The 22,069-nt window shown below is 36.2% G+C and overlaps 1 protein-coding gene across 4 annotated transcripts; it reads right to left on the bottom strand.

Annotated features, from left to right (window-relative positions):
* Positions 1-317: 317 nt before the first annotated feature.
* Positions 318-18,652, bottom strand: LOC149800242 (ganglioside GM2 activator-like). 4 transcript variants are annotated; one of them, XM_089959818.1, is made up of 5 exons: positions 18,620-18,652; positions 14,365-14,532; positions 11,088-11,255; positions 6,257-6,397; positions 318-4,884 (listed from the first exon to the last, which is right to left on the bottom strand). In XM_089959818.1, the coding sequence occupies exons 1-4, from the start codon at positions 18,635-18,637 to the stop codon at positions 6,257-6,259; spliced, it is 495 nt and encodes a 164-aa protein (XP_089815944.1). In that variant the 5' UTR covers positions 18,638-18,652; the 3' UTR covers positions 318-4,884. The 4 variants fall into 4 exon arrangements, with proteins under 4 accessions (XP_089815944.1, XP_089815945.1, XP_089815943.1 ...); XM_089959819.1 differs by having other exon boundaries at positions 14,365-14,529; XM_089959817.1 differs by lacking the exon at positions 18,620-18,652 and adding an exon at positions 18,245-18,423 and having other exon boundaries at positions 14,365-14,529.
* Between the last annotated feature and the right edge of the window lie 3,417 nt (positions 18,653-22,069).

Here is a 22,069-nt window from a genome sequence, read left to right as displayed (position 1 = left end):
GAACTGTGTTCATGGCACACAGATGCCCCACCACAGTGCGTGAAATGACCGAACTGCATGCCTTAACCAAGATGTGATAGATGGAAGAACAGATGGAAAAAGATGACACTACATTCCCCTTCAACTACAGTGGTGGGGCATACAAATTCTTGATTTCTAACCCCAAACCCTTAAATATGGCAGCAACAAGGACTGAAACTGAGCTAACGAAAGCATCTGTTGGAAAGTATTATTCCAAAAACAGAAACTACACGCAGTGTAAGGTATATTTCTTTCCTTTCTCAAGGTAAAAAAATAATTGAAAAGAAAAGTGACAATTACAAGGTTAATATTTCTTTATTCTTATCCAAATAATAAGAAAACTTAAAAATAAACCATAAATGAGATATAAAGGGTACATCAATGTCAAAATAAGAAACTCCAGGATATACGCATTTACAGTAATAATTTTGAATAAATGCAATTGGAATAACAGTGCCATATTCTGCCTAACAGACGCCTAGTGCATGTAAATAGGAGGAGGGCATGTTAGTTCAAGTGTACTTCATGAATAGATCGTTTCGTACCATGCAGCTCTTTATTGTGATCTAGTCAAAGGGGAAAAAAACACCTCACCAGCCTCTGGGAACCAAGCATTGCATGTGTAAATGTAATTTTGCCCATAAAATTGTACCTGTGTATTGACATGCAATGGTCAAGTCTCAGTGAACAACAAAGTGTAGGGTCGGTTTGTTTTTTAAGTTGTCTGTTCTGGAATATCATATGCAAAACACAATTTGGAGTACAGACTTGGTGATCAACATGAGTAAAAAAAATTTGGATCAAATTATTATTGGCTACAGACAAGCCAAAGGAAAGCAGTTTCTTGTTTGGAAAAAAGGGTAGCGTATCTTATAGAGTAGCTTTATGTATCAAGAAGGATATGGCATGTCTGGCGTTTTAAAATTACAATCTAGTGTTTCATCTTTTCACTCAGTAATTTTACTCTGATTCATGAACTGTAAGTTGATGACACAGTTGTGAGGTAAAAAGCCGGTAAATCTTAATGGTAAACGATCAAGGTGTGGATCCTCAAAACTAATTTAAAACAGCATTTCTTTGTGCCGCATAAAAATTAAAGCAATACCTTGTACCTTAGAGAGAACTTGTTGAAAATGACTGAAATTATTTAGGCATCATAGAGTAATACATTTGTTCAAACTGATAAGTCAACAGCAAACAGACTAACCACAACAAAATTTTAGAAAGCTATTAACCAAGGTCCAACATGCAAGAATCCACAGTTGAATAGTGTGTGTGCTGTAGATAAAGATGTCTACCACTAAAAACCTTTCACAATTACTCCAAATTTTACGAGATCTTTTTGTCGCATTTCTATTACAAGATCAGACCTACTAAAAGAAGGTACAAAGAGCAATAAATAAAAAATAAACAAAACTGGAAATCTTCATGAAGTGTGTATGGTATAAAAAAGATGAAAACAGATTCATTTAAGTAAAGACCTATGTATAGCAACTATGCAATAAAGTGTACACTCGGGTAGATCTAAAAAAATATCTGAAGGAATGATTTTTGTGTATAAAACAGATGTCAACAAAATATGAACATGTCTGCATGTACACATAAATACCTGCAAAGGTCTGCACATACATAAAAATATGAACATGAGTATGCATGTACATATAAACGAGTATGCATGTACATAAAAATATGAACATGGGTATGCATGTACATAAAAATATGAACATGAGTATGCATGTACATATAAATATGAACATGAGTATGCATGTACATAAAAATACGAACATGGGTATGCATGTACATATAAATATGAACATGAGTATGCATGTACATATAAATGAACATGAGCATGCATGTACATAAAAATATGAACATGGGTATGCATGTACATATAAATATGAACATGAGTATGCATATACATATAAATATGAACATGAGTATACATTTACATTTAAATATGCAAATGGGTATGTATGTACTCACAAATATAGCATGGGTACACATACATATCAATACACATCCTGCAGTTTGAAATATGAAGAACTTCTATTCACTCTTTCAAAAACGTTTATAGTGTAAAATACATTATTTATAAGGATCAGTAATATTCATTATCTACAGTCAGGAATTAGTATGGCTGTGACTTTAGTAAATTTAAATTCAGGTGAGTTGAGTCCATAATGTGCATAAATTTTGTGTTGTTTTATAATAATAAATTGTACATTATCCAGTAAATTTTCTTACCGTATATTCTTGCATTCAAATCATATCCAACCGTATACTGAATAGGCCCAAATCTGCCATCACAATATGCCAGCAGATCTGGGTCTATGCACCTTCTTAGGAGTAATCAGTTGAACAAACAACATTAACTCAGATCTGCAAGTGCATTTTGCAATGGCAGATCAGGGTCTTTGTTGTTTGCAGCTGGATTCGTAGAGAATTCTCAATGTTTTTACTTGCAGGAAAAATATATCAAAATCAGTGGCTGTAAATCAAATCCAGGTTAGACAACTGATGTTTTACTTAAAAGGGCACTTTGCTAAAAAGTACATATTTTTATTTTGAGGATCTACAAATATCACAAGAAAGAACCCAAAGCATTATTCACTATAATATCCTCACAAATAAAAATGCACATGCTAGACAAAGTACATTTTATCTGAAAGCATTATTCACTACAATATCCTCACAAATAAAAATGCACATGCTAGACAAAGTACATTTTATTTGAACATCTGCATCATGTGCCTACAGCTATGGGCATAATTTCTACAAGAAGATGGAATTTTAACTATTTTTACACAAGTAATGTTACTGCTAACAAATTTTGACCTAGTCCTTCATAAAAGAACTAGTTTCTATTTTTAACTGTACACAATCAGATCTCTGAGAAGATAGTGTTGTTGTTAATCTTTAATAGTTTTCTGGATTGTAGGACTTAAATAAAACCTTTACTTTTATTTTGAGCTTGAGCCTACTGATGTCAGATTCCAAGTTAACCACCTCAGACCTAAGCATTAGACCAATTGGACACAGGTGTCTGGAATATCAAAGGAATACATTTTATACTCTTCTTATGGTCACAGTTGTTGCATACATTATGTGATAATGACATCCTACCTGCATGAAGAAAATGTTAATGGTCACAGGTGTTACATACACTGTGTGATAATGACATCCTACCTGCATGAAGAAAATGTTTATGGTCACAGTTGTTACATACACTGTGTGATAATGGCATCCTACCTGCATTAAGAAAATGTTTATGGTCACAGTTGTTACATACACTGTGTGATAATGACATCCTACCTGCATAAAGAAAATGTTTATGGTCACAGTTGTTGCATACACTGTGTGATAATGACATCCTACCTGCATGAAGAAAATGTTTATGGTCACAACTGTTACATACACTGTGTGATAATGACATCCTACCTGCATGAAGAAAATGTTAATGGTCACAGTTGTTACATACACTGTGTGATAATGACATCCTACCTGCATAAAGAAAATGTTTATGGTCACAGTTGTTGCATACACTGTGTGATAATGACATCCTACCTGCATGAAGAAAATGTTTATGGTCACAATTGTTACATACATTGTGTGATAATGACATCCTACCTGCATGAAGAAAATGTTTATGGTCACAGTTGTTGCATACATTGTGTGATAATGACATCCTACCTGCATGAAGAAAATGTTTATGGTCACAGTTGTTGCATACATTGTGTGATAATGACATCCTACCTGCATGAAGAAAATGTTTAAAAACCACTGCAGCATAAAATGGATCAACAACTTAAGCCCACTTAAGCATTCTGCAGAACCCGACAGATGTGTGAAACCTATCAAAAATTACTTGGCATGCAGCAGTGGACAAACGACTTGTCCACATGAAAAGGGGTTAAAATCGATTGTAGAGCAACAGTGGACAAACAACTTGTCCACATGAAAAAAGGCTAAAATCAATCATAGAGCAACAGTGGAAAAACAACTTGTCCCCATGAAAAGAGGCTAAAATCAACTGTTGAGCAACAGTGGACAAACAACTTGTCCACATGAAAAAGGGGTTAACAAACAACTTGTCCACTTGAAAATGGGGTTAAAATCCAATGTAGGGCAACAATGGATAAACAACTCATCCACATGAAAAGGAGCTAAAATCGACTGTACAGCAAGTTGTTTTTTAAGGGCATTTATTATAATGCATAAGGAGCAATAAATTGCACAATTCTTATGTGGAGTAATTATCTCTAACAAATTAATGTGTTAAGACATGTTAAAATCCTAACGATATATTTGTTTTTTTTCATGACACAATGATAGGATAGAAAATCACGACCACATGTGTTAAATATAAAATCATGAAAATCTATACATGGGTAGAAAATGTACACAAAGTTAGCAATAGGTACAAAAAATGTACACAAAGTTAGCAATAGGTACAAAATGTACACAAAGTTAGCAATAGGTACAAAATGTACACAAAGTTAGCAATAGGTACAAAAATGTACACAAAGTTAGCAATAGGTACAAAATGATTCAGCTCAACCTTCCATTTGAATCTGTGAGAAAAACACTGAATCATGCAAGACAGAAACCAGTAATGACTGGCAAGCAGGTTTGTCTTCTACAATGAAAACTTCTGTCTGGTATGAAATCCGCAGATGATAGTGTTAGCCCCCACCCCCGTCATAATCAGGTTTGAAATTATAAATCAATTAACTAAGTTCTGTGCTTTTTTTTAAAATCTCATTTAAACTTTTTGGTTTTTTTTAAAGGTGAGTGGGTAGAAATAATTGGGGAGACTACAGATATCCTTTGACTTTTTTCAAATGTGTTCTGTTGGGATCCAATCTGGAACAAAGAGAAACATTTTAAAAATTAACATTTGCTCTAAACATATTTTCTTGCACAATATTTTAAAAAATAAATTTCAGATTTAAAAAAATGCATATACCTTTTATGTACTATATATAGACTGACACTATAAAATGAAAGCAAACACACTGTCAGGCTAATCCCCATTACTGGTTAGTAGTGGAATGCAGATTCTGGGAAATTGGGATATATTTAAGGGGAACAAATTCCCCACCTTCTTTCTCCATTTTTATATAAGAGTAAATGTTTATTAAAAAGGATCGTTTTCATTATTCCTAACATGAATGGGGAAAAAGCTGACAGAATGTAATATTGATGATTCACTGATAATAAAGGCAGTGTTTGTAAATATGTTCATATGACCACAAAATGATTCCATTAAACATTATTAATCAACTTGCAGGCCAGAAATGGCACTTTGAGGGAAAACAAGATATTATCATCATGGATATTGATTAGAATAGAAAAGTCTTCTTAATTCAGTCTGAAAATAAGCATGTTCAACAAAAATGCAATATTTATAAGACTATTTACCTGTTTACCTAATCTTCCACTTTAATTTTTACAGAACATCAACTGGTACATGTATCAAGAAACTTAAGGTGTGTTAAGGAATATATACTTACTCAGGATGGATTAAAATGAGCAGAAAATTGTAATCATGCGTGGAACAAAAATTTGGGTGAGAACGTCCTATAATTTATTTTAGGATCTTGTTGAATAGTGTACTAAATTATACTTGTTGATAATAAAAAGACCTCCGCTGCAGCATTATGGGGGGGGGGACACATACCAAGGCAAAAAGATTGCCTTCATTAGTTTCATCTTACGACAGGCAGAAGGCATAAAGGTCCTATTTCACATCCTCAAGCCCACACAGAAGTGGTCTAAAATGAAGAACTGAAGTTAATTGCATAAACCATTTTTCATCTTTCAGTCAGTGACCTTTGAACTTCTGATACCAAAGTTTATAGGCTTCATCCTAGTCCCCAGTGATTTATAAAATCTGGTCCATGTTTGTCATGCAGATCTAATGGTATTGTGTGAAAACCATTTTTCTTTTTTAGTCACAGCAGGTTTCAACTGTTATTGTTTGTGCCTGTAATAGGCTACTTCCTTACCCCAAATGCAAGCTACATATAAAATTTGGTAATAGGAGATAACTCGAGTCATTGTGTGCAAATGAATTAAGACAGGAGATCAATGATCATACCATATGATACAACTTATGGTTGAAGAATGAAAAAATATGAAAATAATTAAGAGTAACCTAATCAATAAGAAAAACATAGCATGTGCTCTTACTACAAGAAATTACTGAACAGCGGTATGTAGATATAATATGTACCTAAAGTCCAAAGCTGACATACAAGTCCAGACATCCTGCTTGTTGGCCACTGCATGTCACATTAGCTATGGCATGGTAATCCCCACCACCAACTGCAGCTGCATCTATATCAAACTCCATCTCTGGAAGTTTGTAGTCACCCTGTGAGATAGAACAATGGTACAGAATCCCAATCACCCACTGCAGATACACCAATATCACAATATAGCTTACGGTCACTATGTCAGATAGAACCATTGTATAGAATCCCCATCACCCATTGCAGTTACACCCATATCACACTATAGCTTACAGTCACAATGTCAAAGTGATCCAAGTAATCCAAGCTGTCAAAGTGATCAAAGTTTTAAGATACACACATAACTGAAATTTCAGCTGAAACTGTAAAACAGAGGCAATAATTTCTGATGAATAGGTAGTGGATGGAAATAAAAAGCAACAATAACCATATAGCTTACTGACATAAAGTAACTATGGAAGAACCATTATTCTATAAGAGGATTTGGAGTCAAAAGCAAAGAAAATAATGCAAGTAATGCTCGACAAGTGTTGAAGGTGACAAAAATAACTATTACACCATAGAATATGTGTACAAAATATTAAATAAATAGCAATGTAACAAATTTAGATTAACAAAATGTAAGGCATTTACGATAAGAATGGTAGTTGTTTTGCTAAAACATGTACACACCAAGGAGAGAAGGCCACAGTATATGCCAAATTAAGGTTCATAAAATTCTCAAAGAAAGTGGTTTTTTCCATGTGGCATTTTTCCATGAGGTTACAGTACTGCAGCAGTGGTGTTAATCCTAAGGGGAGATAACACACTGGACTATGCCCAGCTTCATGTCTGTACATAAATTTGTACTGAAGAAAATGAGCTCGAAGTAAATATTTAACGTTAAATTTTAATTCAATCCGACTGAGAACAAAGAAAATACCATCATAAAGTGATACTAATATGTATTGCCTACTGCAGGCATAAATGTGTTTGTGTTAATTGGATCTCGTGCATAGTGCCTAAAAACTGACCTAAATAAAACTTAAGGTGTGTCAGACAGACTGATGAAAACACATGGTAAAGTCCTTCTCATTTTACAGCACACATATAATCACAAACCTGGTAGGTATGGATACATTTTTTTGGTATAAAAAAATACCCCAAACAATCAACTGGCCCCTATTTGCTAAACATGATCAACGGTTTAGTAAATTTAACCTCAATTTAGTACTCTGTCTAAAATGACAGTCACTGCAAATCTGAATGTTATGAAATGTGCAACTTTAAGTAAGAAGTCATATATTTTAATACATTTTCTGAGTAAAAAGTTTAAATATACAATGTAAATAATAATATACAATGATCAATTAGTCCCTACACGATCGTAAAATCAGTATTCAACCATCTCCCAGACGCTTCTCTCTGTCAATGTCCATTCCTTTCATAATTTTTCTGAGGTTTCTCAATAACTTCTTCACCAATGCAGCCGTCTGTTTTTGTACCCTGTTGTGTTCAAGGTGTCAAAGTAGAGTCGTAATACTGGTACCCAGTGTCCAGGACTTGAATGTTGTTGGTCATGGAAGCATAAATCCTGATTAGAAGTGACTTACTTAGTCACTTATTTGTCCAAAGGAACTTTAAAAAGAAAGTTACCTCTATGGCACACAAGTTAAATGCATAACAAACCCAATCAAATAATGATACAAGATCATGGATGAATTTGAATTGAGTGCAACCCAGGCTGACTTGCTGAAAAAAATGCAAACCAGGCTGTCTTGCTGAAGAAAGTGCAACCCAGGCTGTCTTTGTGAAGGAAGTGCAACGAGGCTGTCTTGCTGAAGAGAGCGCACACCAGGCTGTCTTGCTGAAGAGAGTGCACCCCAGGCTATCTCACTGAAGAAAGTGCACCCCAGGCTATTTTGCTGAAGAAAGTGTGCCCCAGGCTGTCTCACTGAAGAGAGTGCACCCCAGGCTGTCTCGCTGGAGTGCACCCCAGGCTGTCATGATGAAGAGAGTGCACACCAGGCTGTCTTGCTGAAGAAAGTGCACCACAGGCTATCTTGCTGAAGAAAGTCCGCCCCAGGCTATCTCACTGAAGAGAGTGCACCCCAGGCTGTCATGATGAAGAGAGTGCATCCCAGGCTGTCTTGTTGAAGAGAGTGCACCCCAGGCTGTATGGCTGAAAAGCATGCACATCAGGCTGTCTTGCTGAAGAGAGTACATCATAGGCTGTCTTGCTGAAGAGAGTGCATCCAGACTGTCTTACTGAAGAGTGCACACCATGCTATCTTATTGATAAGAGTTCGTGTCAGGCTGTCTTGCTGAAGAGAGTGCACACTGGGCTGTGTTGCTGAAGAGAGTACACACCAGGCTGTCTTTCTGAAGACAATACATACCAGGCTGTCTTGTTGAAGATGGTGGACACCAGGCTGTCTTGCTGATGAGAGTGCATCACAGGTTGTCTTACTGAAGAGAGTGCACGTCAGGCTGTCTTGCTGGAGAGAGTGCACATCAGGCTGTCTTGCTGAAGAAAGTACACACCAGGCTGTCTTGTGAGAGAGTGCACCCCGGGCTGTTTTGCTGAAGAGAGTGCACACCAGGCTGTCTTGTGAATAGAGTGCATCCCAGACTGTCTTGCTGAAAAGAGTGCATCCCAGACTGTCTTGCTGAAAAGAGTGCACCCAGGCTGTCTTGCTGAAGAGAGTGCACCCCAGACTGTCTTGTTGAAAAGCGTGCACATCAGGCTGTCTTGCTGAAGAGAGTGCATCATAGGCTGTCTTGCTGAAGAGAGTGCACATAGGCTGTTTTGCTGAAGAGTGCATACCAAGCTGTCTTATTGATAAGAGTTCGTGTCAGGCTGTCTTGACGAAGAGAGTGCATATTGGGCTGTGTTGCTGAAAAGAGCACACACCAGGCTGTCTTTATAAAGATAGTGCATACCAGGCTGTCTTGCTGAAGATGGTGCGCATCAGGCTGTTTTGTTGCCGAGAGTGCATCACAGGCTGTCTTACTGAAGAGAGTTCATGTCAGGCTGTCTTGCTGGAAAGAGTGCACATCAGGCTGTCTTGCTGAAGAGAGTGCACCCCAGGCTGTTTTGTTGAAGAGACTGCATCCCAGGCTGTCTTGTGAAGAGAGTGCACCCAGGCTGACTTGCTGAAGAAAGTGCAACTGAGGCTGTCTTGCTGAAGAAGTGCAACCGAGGCTGTCTTGCTGAAGAGGGCGCATACCAGGCTGTCTTGCTGAAGAGAGTGCACCCCAGGCTATCTCACTGAAGAAAGTGCGCCCCAGGCTATCTCACTGAAGAGAGTGCACCTCAGGCTGTTTTGCTGGAGTGCACACCAGGCTGTCATGATGAAGAGAGTGCACACCAGGCTGTCTTGCTGAAGAAAGTGCACCACAGGCTATCTTGCTGAAGAAAGTGTGCCCCAGGCTATCTCACTGAAGAGAGTGTACCCCAGGCTGTCTTGCTGAAAAGAGTGCACCCCAGGCTGTCTTGTTGATGAGAGTGCACCCCAGTCTGTCTTGCTGAAAAGGGTACACATCAGGCTGTCTTGCTGAAGAGAGTGTATCATAGGCTGTCTTGCTAAAGAGAGTGCACCAAGGCTGTCTTGCTGAAGAGTGCACACCTGGCTGTCTTTTTGATAAGAGTTCGTGTCAGGCTGTCTTGCTGAAGAGAGTGCACACCAGGCTGTTTCGTTAAAGAGAGTGCACACCGGGCTGTCTTGTGAAGAGAGTGCACTCCAGGCTGTTTTGCTGAAGAGAGTGCACACCAGGCTGTCTTGTGAAGAGTGTGCACTCACTGCCAAAGGAGCACAAGATGATCAATTGCACTTACTGACAACAATGTCTCAATTATTTTGATTAAGTTGGGTACCAACTGAGAACACGTGGCTGACGATCAAGAGTACAGAATGGAATGCTGCACTCCAAAGCAATGCAAAGGGAGTATGAAAGAAGTCAAAAGGTCCAAAATATATTCGAGATGGTAATCATTATTCAAGCATGAGGAATTCAAATCTTGGTATGCAAGGCTCCTGGTAATCATTACTCAAGCATAAGGAATTCAAATCTTGGTATGCAAGGCTTCTGGTATTCATCATTCAAGCATGAGGAATTCAAATCTTGGTATGCAAGACTCCTGGTAATCATTATTCAAGCATGAGGAATTCAAATCTTGGTATGCAAGGCATCTGGTATTCGTTATTCTTGCATGAGGAATTCAAATCTTGGTATGCAAGGCTCCTGGTAATCATTATTCAAGCATGAGGAATTCAAATCTTGGTATGCAAGGCTCCTGCTAGGTGAGGCTGACACTGACATGTGTTGGGATTTTGTGAATTAACAAGAAACAGGTAAGGATATTTACGACCCCTATTTGTTCTAAATGACCCCTATTTTTTACCTGCCTCTGGGCCACACATTTTCTATTTCTGGAATGAGCACTGCCGTTGGATGTAATCAAAGATCAAGTGATAAAGGTCTGATACAAATTTTTAATTTTCTCTATTTATGTGCAGCAGCAATCATTTTGAAATTGGAAGCTAATGCTGGAATTTGAATGCTAATTTGACATTTAAACATGAACTTTATCCAAGACAATTTATCTATTTTTTATTGTGTGTTATAAAACAGACAATTTTCAGAAGTTTTAAAGTAATATTGACATTTTTTGGCACTACAAGATAGAATGTATGCTGTATTAACTAGATAATAGAAATTACTTTCCAACTCCTTTTCTTCATATCAATACATTCTTAATCAATATATTCATGGTGCTGTGAAAAAAATTCTTCATGTCACATTCTTCTAACAAGAGAATGAATAACAAACCTTCTTAAATGGACATGAGCATCCAAGTCCTGCTTTGACAATAGGATCTGGACAGGGGACAGAACTCAGCAGCTGACACAGGTCATTATAGTGACAAGATCCAATCAAACCCAGACAGGGGAACTTGTCCCATACTCCCCCAACCATCTTGTACAGTGCCAAGTCACCCTGTGGAAAGACACATTTGCAGTAAATATCAAAAAGTATTTTGTTTTACTGGCACTATGAATTTATCTTCCCTTAATACTGTGTCATAATTACTGACTGGATTTAGTTAATGCAAGATATGGATGCAAGTACAAACTGTAGTTCGGGTTCTCAATGGGATTTTTAAAGTTGTAGTCCAGGACTCCTTCCTTAAAAAAGGTTTTAGTCCCAGCCCTAAAATAGGAGTGCCAATAAAAATGCCTTTTTTTCCTCTCTCAACAATTCAGAACATCATGCATGTATTGTTGTCTCCCAGTCACCAGTCTGTAACGTCATCAGACTGCTAATCCTCATTTTCTGTGAAATATTTGGTATTATAATATTGAAAATTTAAGAAAATTAAGAAACAGTGATAATTGTCATATCAAAGTACAGGCAATAATTTAATAATAATGAGATTAATGCTATTTTGTGTTAATTAAACATTAATCTTAAAATCTGTATCACTAGAAGGCATATTTTACTGGATGAAAGTCATAAGCTTCAAGTACACTTTGCGTGACATAAGACTGCTTATGGATCAGTAATTATAACCACTATAGGGAAGGAGAGCTTGCAGCAAACTTTCATATTAGTCTTGTTAACATTTATAATAAGCAGTTATACTATCGCAATATATTTTGTCGTTAACAGGAAAGTTTACCATAGAATAAACTCATTTTATACCTATTTTCAATGGCACTGGTCAGAAGTGACCTGGTTTGGTTCTATGGGACTTAATGCTATTTTTCAGCACAAGACAGGCCATAGTTGCCAGGTGGAGGAAGAGCCCTGAAAGACCCATGATGAACCACCATCCGATGGAAAGCTACTGGCAACCTTTCTCACATACCTATGCTGGTCGAGCTGACACTTGAACTCACATGGATGGACATGAGATGCATGTGATCCATGAAGGTGAGCACCTTAGACCATCTGGCCATGGAGGGCCCCAAAGGATTTTCTGAGGAGCTGGTAATGTATATACATCTGGCATGAATCAAACAAACAATGTAATAATAAACACAAATTGTTGATGTGGGGTTTAACGCCATGTTTCAGCACACAATAGGCTATACATGACGGCCAGTATTAATGGTGGAGGAAGAACCAGGGAAAACCCTTGAAAGAACCACCAACCCACGAGAAGCTACTGGCAAGCTTTCTCACATACCCACATTGGCTGAATCTGAGACTCGAACCAGCGCAGACAGAGGTGAGATGGCAGTGATTCGTAATGGAGAGCACTTTAGACCACTCAGGGCCCCTCATAAACACATATATTTCATGGTTGGCAAAGCATAAAATGTAGGTCACAGTGACTTTTTTGTATAAATGATGCAGTAGTAATAGAGATGTAGGTCACAGTGACTGTTTTTGTATAAATGAATCAGATGCAGTAGTAATAGAGATGTAGGTCACAGTGACTGTTTTGGTATAAATGATGCAGTAGTAATAGAGATGCATCCATTTATCAAGTTTAATCACTACAACGTACATAGAAATACCATGATGTTTATCCCATTGATTAGACCTAACAAACTGAATTGACCCAGATCTGCCACTCTATTATGTCAAATCTGGATCTATGTTGCTTGTTCCATTAATTAGTCCTAACAAACTTCATAGACCTAGATCTGTCATCACATATGTTGCTTGTTACACCGGTAAGTATTAACCAAACTGCATAAAGTCTTATTATTATGGAATTGCATATCTGGGTCTTTCCTCTTAGATCTGACTTACATGGCATTTTGAGGGAAGACTTTACAGCATCAAAATCATTTTTCTTACAACCATGTCTCAACTTTTGAGAAATAAGACTTTTCCCTCAACCATCAAACATAGATAGCTGAGGATTCTGAAATCTATTTTCTTCACTCAGTAATATCTGCTGTTAATATGTCAGTCTTATTAAGTTGAATTCAGCATTAAATGATTATATAATGCACAGGTGACAAGTCTGGTGGCCTAAGTGGTTAGAATGTCTGCCTCGGATGTGAGAGGTTGTGGTTTCAAACCCCCATCCGAGACATATTAAAGACTTACAAAAATGGTAGCAACAGCTGCCTCGCTTGGCACTCAGCATTAAGAGGTTAGTGTTAGGACTGGTCAGCCTGGTGTCAGGATAATGTGACTGGGTGGGACATCATGCTACATGTGAGTTTACATGTGTTGCAAATTACGTATCGCAGGAAGCTGCTGTATATATAACATATAATCATGCAGAAAAGCCAACAAACAATACAAATTAAATATACATAGCATCTCTTGCATTTTTAGCATGTCTCTTTCTTTGTTTCAGTTATGTTTTCTTTCCAAGAAAAATCTTCGCCATAACAGAATCGTCCAAGTTCTATAAATGTTTGCAAGTGACACATACAGACAATTTTTTTAAAATATGAATCAAAGGCATACATATTTTATTCTTTTAAGTTTGACAACAATACAGACTTAAAAACAACTTTACATTCAGGGCAAAATCTACTTACATACAATTAAAGGTAGTATTTAAACTGTAATGGGCTTTTACATAAAAATGCAAATGCTTTCAGACTATTGTCAAATGCAAATGCTTTCAGACTACTGTCAAATGCATATGCTTTCAAACTATTGTCAAATGCAGAAGCTTTCAAGCTATTGTCAAATGCAAATGCTTTCAGACTATTGTCAAATGCATATGCTTTCAGACTATTGTCAAATGAAAATTTAAAGTTTGTAGTGATAATTATATCCTCTGATTAAGAAGGGTAGCACAAAAAAATGGAGATGAACTCACCAAATAAACCTGATGTCTAAAATTCTAAAACTGTAAGGGAAACAGGCCCCAATCACCTCCATCCTAACTTTTTCATAGCTTATGCTGGTAAGTACCATAAATATTCTCTTAGAAGTTGGATCCAAATGCAAACTGCAGGAACCCAGATGTGCCACTGCATAATGCACTGACTGATCTGGATCTATGCAGTTTGTGTACACTCCAGTCTTCTGGTTTGTTATACATTGACTTAGGATACAGGATGTAAATTTCTGTTTTTGTTTTGCCTAGTCTCAATGTAAACATTAACATGCCAGTTTCTTTTTGTCTTACCACCAGAGGAGATGCAATGTCAGTTTTGAAGTTGATCTCTGCTGATACAAACAGGGCACCTGGGGTGACGATAGGGTCAGGCCTGATGTTTAGACTCTTGAAGTTGATCAAAGCTGATGACCCTCCACAGTCTTTCCACGAAAATGAGGCCAGCTGCACTAAATACTGCTGAATAAGAGTGCATGAAAATTTATTATAGTTTTGATTCTCCGTTTAGGAGATTGTCAGACACCTACATCTTTGCATAGTCAAGGGATACAAATAAACTTTGTCAAAAGTGAAAGGATGGATTTGCCAGACTTGGTTATAAATATATTTAGCTCTTAGAGCTTCTAAAGATTAGGCACTAAACTAAATCCATATTATGTTTATTATTATTATTATTATTATTATTATCTACCAAGACAAACATATACACATGCATGTGTGTGTTTCCCCTTTAATCTTTACCTGTATCATCTATCATATAAAGAACCTGGTACAGAATTTTTACTTGTCACATGTTAATCTGCTATTGTGATATAACAGTCCAAATGTACATGTCTGTAGATGTGAAGTGTTTGTATGCATTGGGTGTGAGAGTGCCATTCATATCATTTGTGAATATTGTACACCACAGAGTTCTTCAAGGCAGATTAGTTCATATTCACCCTTGTTCAAATAATTCATTCACAACTTCAAGGTTAATCCAATGGATCATACTTTAAATATATGCAAATGTCTGACAATTGGACCATTATTTTCAAAACATGGATTGACCTTGAAGTTGCCTCACACTATTTTTTTCATATCCAACTTCTCAATCATGTCTACAATCAATTCAACTGTTGAAGTAACAGTTAACTTGAAGGATGTCAAAATAGACTACAGTTCCTTTCTGTAAAGAAATTTACAGTGAACAAATTGTATGGATTTCTGTAAATTACATCAGCATACACCCAAGGTTTTGTCTCACTGAAATAGCTGAGGTGGAATGAATGATAACAGTTTATATAATCAACCTGTCATATCTCTAGAAAGAGCATGTAAAGTGTTATTCATGCCTGTCAGTCACAACAGGTCCTGTCCAAACCATTGTTGCCATTAAATAATATTGTTTTCCACTGAACTAAAACCAAATTTACAGCGAGTCAATACATTGTTTGAAACTTGAATGGAGTTATGGCTTCTGTTTTACTCTGAACTTTGCTCTTCAATATCTTCAGATTGCAGAATCATCCATGTTGTACACAAAATCTTTATTGATTATAATCCTATTTTGACGATATACCGTCAACAGATGTTTACACTGTGAACTGTCATAGCATCAGTCATCAGTGAAACGGTAAGCAATCACTCTTTACCAGGAAGAGATCAAGTTCTTTTAAGAAATCACTCTTTACCTGGAAGAGATCAAGTTCTTTTAAGAAATCACTCTTTACCTGGAAGAGATCAAATTCTTTTGCATGTAAGATTGTGGCATTTAAAAAAACTACCTATATTCTTAAGTATTCAGAAACTGAAAAGGAATAAAACAATGACTAATTAATTTGGAAAACAAAGCCTAGACAAGCTATCGCAACATGTCTAAAGGATTAATGACATGTTTCAAATCCATTATGCATGTATGCCTTGAATCTGAAGATGCAAGGACGGTATTTGAAACCAAAGTTGTTGATGGTGTAGGGACTCTCAAATTACACCCACCCCAAATATGTCATCAGTCAGTACCTTTAATGCAGTTTTAAACAAACACAATATTGTAGATAACAACAACTCATTTTTAATATGCAAAATAAATTTGTCCCAAGATGCACCATGCAAATTTAGTATCAATATGTAGAATCAATATCAGTATCAATATGTAGAATGGTACTGCATTAGAGTTTAGTTTTAATAGCACTTTATTGGATATATCAAGGAAATGAGAGCTCAATATGTATTAAGTTGGTTGTGCTGAGCTGCTATAAAACAACTGATTATAGACTGGTTTTCACATCACCATGACACATGACCTAAAAATATATGGATGTCCAGAAAGGTCAACTGGTGTGGTTACCAGTAAACATCTGTAATAAATAAAAACTTATATCTCTGCCTTAAGTTTTAAATCAGACTTTAAAAAAAAAATCTTTCTATAATTTGCAAATCAATGTTTTATATTCTTGGCATGTCCCTCTGAGGCAATCAGCTTTGAAAAACTGATTGTCAAACTGTTTAATTTGTTTGCCATGTAGGTTTGTGTTGGTTCCCCAAAAGTGATGGTAATAACATGAAACCAATCGGGCAAAATTGACATGGTCTGGTCATTCTTCTACATGCAGGTTCCACAAAAATTATGTACTCAGAGCCCTAGGCAGCCAAAATATTGGATCTGGGCTATCTTAATGTATACCAGGCAGTCAAAATATTGGATCAGGGCTATCTTAATGTATACCAGGCAGTCAAAATATTGGATCAGGGCTATCTTAATTTATACCAGGCAGTCAAAATATTGGATCTGGGCTATCTTAATGTATACCAGGCAGTCAAAATATTGGATCGGGGCTATCTTAATGTATACCAGGCAGTCAAAATATTGGATCTGGGCTATCTTAATGTATACCAGGCAGCCAAAATATTGGATCTGGGCTATCTTAATGTATATCAGGCAGTCAAAATATTGGATCTGGGCTATCTTAATGTATACCAGGCAGCCAAAATATTGGATCTGGGCTATCTTAATGTATACCAGGCGGCCAAAATATTGGATCTGGGCTATCTTAATGTATACCAGGCTGCCTATAACTGTATTCAAAACATACCCACAAAGTACTCCGCAAAAAATAGATATTTTCAATTACCTTCTCTGGACAACAAAATTCAAACAGCCTCAGTTATCCAATGCTCTAAATTTGATAAAAGCCTTTTGGGTTATCATATTATTTAAATTTGAAAAAAATTCCAACCCTAAGTGTATTCCAATTCTACGGCCAAATCTGAAAATCCTTGGAATATAATAAAGGTCTTATTGTCTGTATTGTCTGATAAGGAACTCTGATGTGAAATTGGGGATTTTCTACCCCTGAAACCTATTTTGGCACACTACACAATTTTATCCCAGCTGAAGATGTGCCCTCAAGAATTTTGGTGGCAATACATTTTTTTATTTTTTTGGGTGAGTGTGGGTCTGCTGATGTTTAGTGTCACTTTTAACACATTGATGGCTATATACCATGTGGAGGGAAAGGTGACCAAGTGCCTTTCCCCAAACACACCTAGGTACTCGCAATAGGTGAAATAGTAGTGAATTTTTTAGTCTGAATGCAATTTTTCAAGTAAATTAACAAATAATTCTCTAACATTACTGGCCACAACGAACGTTTTATGTCGATAGATGACCCACCAGTTATGGTGGTGGCGGTTATGGGGAGGGAGTCATACATATGAAGGGATTCTACATGTCTACACTTGCATTTAAATAAAATAAATATAATAGCTTGCACCCGTCAAAAATTCATACAGCGCATTATAAACGAACGTCACCAAACCCACTGACTGGATATATATATATATATATATATATATATATATATATATATATATTGTCTGCGTACAGCACCTTGTGTATGAAATTACAGGGGCTCTTAGTCCTACAATGTAAGACGTATCACATGTTATTTGTTTTAGAAGCCCAAAACATAAATATCAGCGCCGAGGTCTTACATGTAGAACTAAGGGGCTCTTTTTTTTTTTTAAAAAAAAGGAGTTTCCGTCAATGAATCTAGAGCTTGGGATCAAACCTTAAACAATATAACACTGTTACATGTTAGACCCTCAGCCCTCGATTCATGGACGGAAACTCCTAATTTTATTTGTAACGATCCCCTATGTATGAATGGATCCTGGATATGTAATTTACCGTTTCAGTTTCTTTTTTCATCTCAAAATGGAAAACATTACGCGTGTCAACAATAAATGCAAGACACGTAAGCACAACTATAAAATATTTCATTATCATTGTGAAGATTTGTATACAGTACTGTGCGGCAAGTTTCTTCCCTACAAACTGTCTCGTGCCGGCTTGATCATGTGATTGTATCACGTGAAAGGTAAACAGCTCCAATAGAGGCGCTCTACAGGTATTTTGTCATGAACCTCTGAGAGCGTGACAAGTGTAAAGTGAAATTGTTCTTATTTGCACAATGGAGAGAATGTTGGCGTCTGTTATGTTACCTACATGTACTGTGGCTGAAATTTCTTTGGATATTGTACATGACCGAAGCACACATCTTACCAAAATGATTACTCCCATGTGCTCCAATGATCACACAGACACTTGATTCAAGCGAAACTAATGATACACTCACCAACTAATTTCCTGTGCATGATTACCCGGAATTAGTCTAATATATGTATTTTATAATTACTATAGTTATTATATAGTGCATGTATGACAGGTAAATTGTAAGCAACGATACGAGCCCCTGTGGTCTAAAGTACACAATCTTGAGCAGTTATTAAAATAGGGAAAGTGAATTTTGCCAGACCTGACAATAACAACTTTTGAAAGTGCAATGAATGAAATACATTTTTGTTTTTAATTGAAAAGAAAAATGTTATGGGCCCTTTATTTTATGATTTGAATATGACCAAGCAGTAAGGCCAAGCTGTATATTATATAACCCATACTACACCAATCACACAACAAATTAAAGGAAATTAAAAGTTCTTTTGACAATATCCAAGATATAAAAAGGCTTGTCTAAATAGCCAGTATTGCCAGTGAGGAATCGGAGGAAATTATTTTTCTTCAAAAATCTTACCATATGCAAAATTAAAACTGTAGAGTGCCATCTAAAACAAATGTGATCATTTGTGCAATTATTTTTCTTGTTTTCATATCATGATGTTCTCAATTTTTTTTACATAGCATTATGCTATGCATGAAAATAAGCTAAGTCAACTTAAATTAAAACCTGTTGCATTAAGTGAATGAAATATTCAGTGAAAATATTTCTTTTTATTCATTTGTAATGAAATCAAATATAAAATGGTGACAAAATAAATTCACTTTCTCCCATAGTCTAGTTTTAGAAGAATAACCTTCGACATTTGACCTTCGTGAACCTCAACTGTTCTGTAAATTTTCATACTGTAAAATTTATTAGTTAGGAATAATTGTGGCAAGTTTCATGTTCAGCATAACATGGTTTTCTATGTTGAGAAAAAGAATTGGTGTATTTTTAAAATAACACTTTTCATCATTTGGGGGAGTGGGGATCTGGGCTTGTGTGAGACTTTGCTACTAATGAGTACTGTGGGGGAAAATGAGAATTATTGAAAATGAATGTTTGTGACTTAAATGTTTCAGCTATACAATCAAAATTAAATCATACAGTAATGATATAGACCAGTCAGGTCTTTATGCAAGTGCTCTGCAGATACTATCAACTTCAGAGAGAGTCACAGGTATAAGAAGTTGTTTGCATTTGCAACATGCACAGTGAAGAGAATATTGGCATACCTCTATGTTGCTTTCATGTACTGTGCCTGAAATTTCTTTGGATATTGTACCTGTGTAAATTGTTCATGATATAAGCACACAGCTAACCAAAATGACTGCTCCCATATGCTAAATAAATCACCCTGAATTAGTCTAAAGTACACTGTCTTTAGCAGTTATTAAAATAGGGAAAGTGGATTTTGCCAGACTAGACAATAACAGCTTCTGAAAGTTACTGGCTCTTTATTTTACAATTTACCTCTGAAATCTAGGAAGTGAAAATGACCAAGAAGAGCTAGCAGTGTTTTGGAAAGGTGCACATCTGTAGTAAGGCCAAGCTGTATACTCTGTCATCCACACTGCACCAGTAATTATTAATACACCAACATAAAGGGAATTGAAAGTTCTTTTAACAATACCTAATATACAAATACCCAGTATAACCATTGAGGAAAGTTCTTTTCTTTAAAAATCTAACTCTATGGTCTTAAACTAAGTAACAGAAATAAACAAAATCAAGTTTTGTAAAATTCAACAATTTATCTTCCTAGAATACAAAGTGAAAATTCAAAAGACACAGTATTGTGAATTAAATCCCAAATAATCCTAAATGTCCTATCAAAAGTCCAAATGTATTGAATGTTCTAAATGAATTCCAATAGTCCCAATGTGCCTCAATGATGTAATCCAGAATGACTCTGAATGAGTCCTCATTGATCCCAAAGTAGTGCTTTAGTCTCAAGTCAGTGAGCACTTTGTAATTCCAATGAATAATTTCAATAAATACTTTCTATCAAATTATAATTCAACACAACTAAACACTCAGATAACAGATTCCCCAAAACTAATATAAATAACAGGAAATATTACTTTGTTTACAAAATGTTTTATATACTAATTTCACTTGACCTAAGACACAACAGAATGCCCAGGATAGTGTTGGCCTTGAACTTAATTTAACATTTATAATCAAGACAGAAGAAACTCATTAAATGTCCTTTACAAATGGCTGAAGGGTGCTTAATCTTCATTTGAAATGTTTTTACATTGTCATAAAGATGTAAATTTTGCTCAAATTCCAACATTAAATAACAAGGTCATTGTCTTTTCAACATAATTGATTTTTGAGTCACAGTGACTCAGTGATTTAATTCATCAGTCTTGTTGTTGTTGTGGTGTTTAACGCTATTTTTCAGCACATGATAGGCTATACATGGTGGAGGAAGAATCCGGGAAAACCCAGGAAAGAACCACCGACCCACGAGAAGCTGCTGGCAAGCTTTCTCACATTGGCTGAATCCGAGACTTGAACCCATGCAGACAGAGGTGAGATGGCAGTGATCTGTAACGGACAGCGCTTTAGACCACTCGGGGCCCCCATCAGTCTTGTAACCTAAATGGTGTGTGTGTGTTTCCCACTACTGATCATCCCAAACTGGTTACGATGGCATCCTTGGGCAAGGCCTTTTACTTGCCTGGGTACAATATAGCCCTCAAATTATTGCTGTTCTGTAAAACACCAAATATTGATTGTCCATCCATAATACACATATTAACACAATTCCTATTTATCTACAGATACACAAAATCACATTAATATTTGTATCCAGTCATTAATATTCTCTTCATGTTTACCTTGTTCAGTTTCTTGCTTGTGTTTAAATTTGCACCTTGTAAAATGAGTTGAATGGATTTGGTGTCTGCACACATATTAATTGTTGCATTATTTATTTCTATTCTTTCACTGATATGAATCATCATAAAGAGAAATTTAATGAAAACTTCTCAAAGATTTAAACTGATGTTTCTTGAAAGGCTGCTATAATGAAATGTTGATTATCTAGACTCATCTAGGGACAGATTTCATTTGGATAATTGGTCATCTAGGTGTTCAAAATTTGGCAAATAAGTGTGCAACTAGATTAAATTAGTCCAAAAGTCTATTGGGTGTAAAGATCTTTACATTTCCTTCTCCCCTAAATACATTATTTTCTACTTAAAAATATACATTTTGTTCAAAATACCATTTTAATTGTATGAGATTGATTTTTTTTGTTTCTGATTTCTGTTGCTGTTTCAGTGTTTCCCTTTACCCTCATTTGTGTTTCAGAGACCCCCAAATTTTTAATTTGACACCCAGTTTTGATACCAAAGTTGTGTTTTTTTTACTCTGTATGACCCCTTGATTTGACACCAAGTAGATTGTTTACTCTCAGTCTTGCACCCCTAGGGGATACACTG

This window comes from Sinohyriopsis cumingii, chromosome 5, assembly GCF_028554795.1.
Source record: "Sinohyriopsis cumingii isolate HCF-2022 chromosome 5, ASM2855479v2, whole genome shotgun sequence".
Taxonomy (NCBI): Eukaryota; Metazoa; Mollusca; class Bivalvia; order Unionida; family Unionidae; genus Sinohyriopsis; species Sinohyriopsis cumingii.
This window is presented reverse-complemented; position numbering and strand designations above follow the sequence as displayed.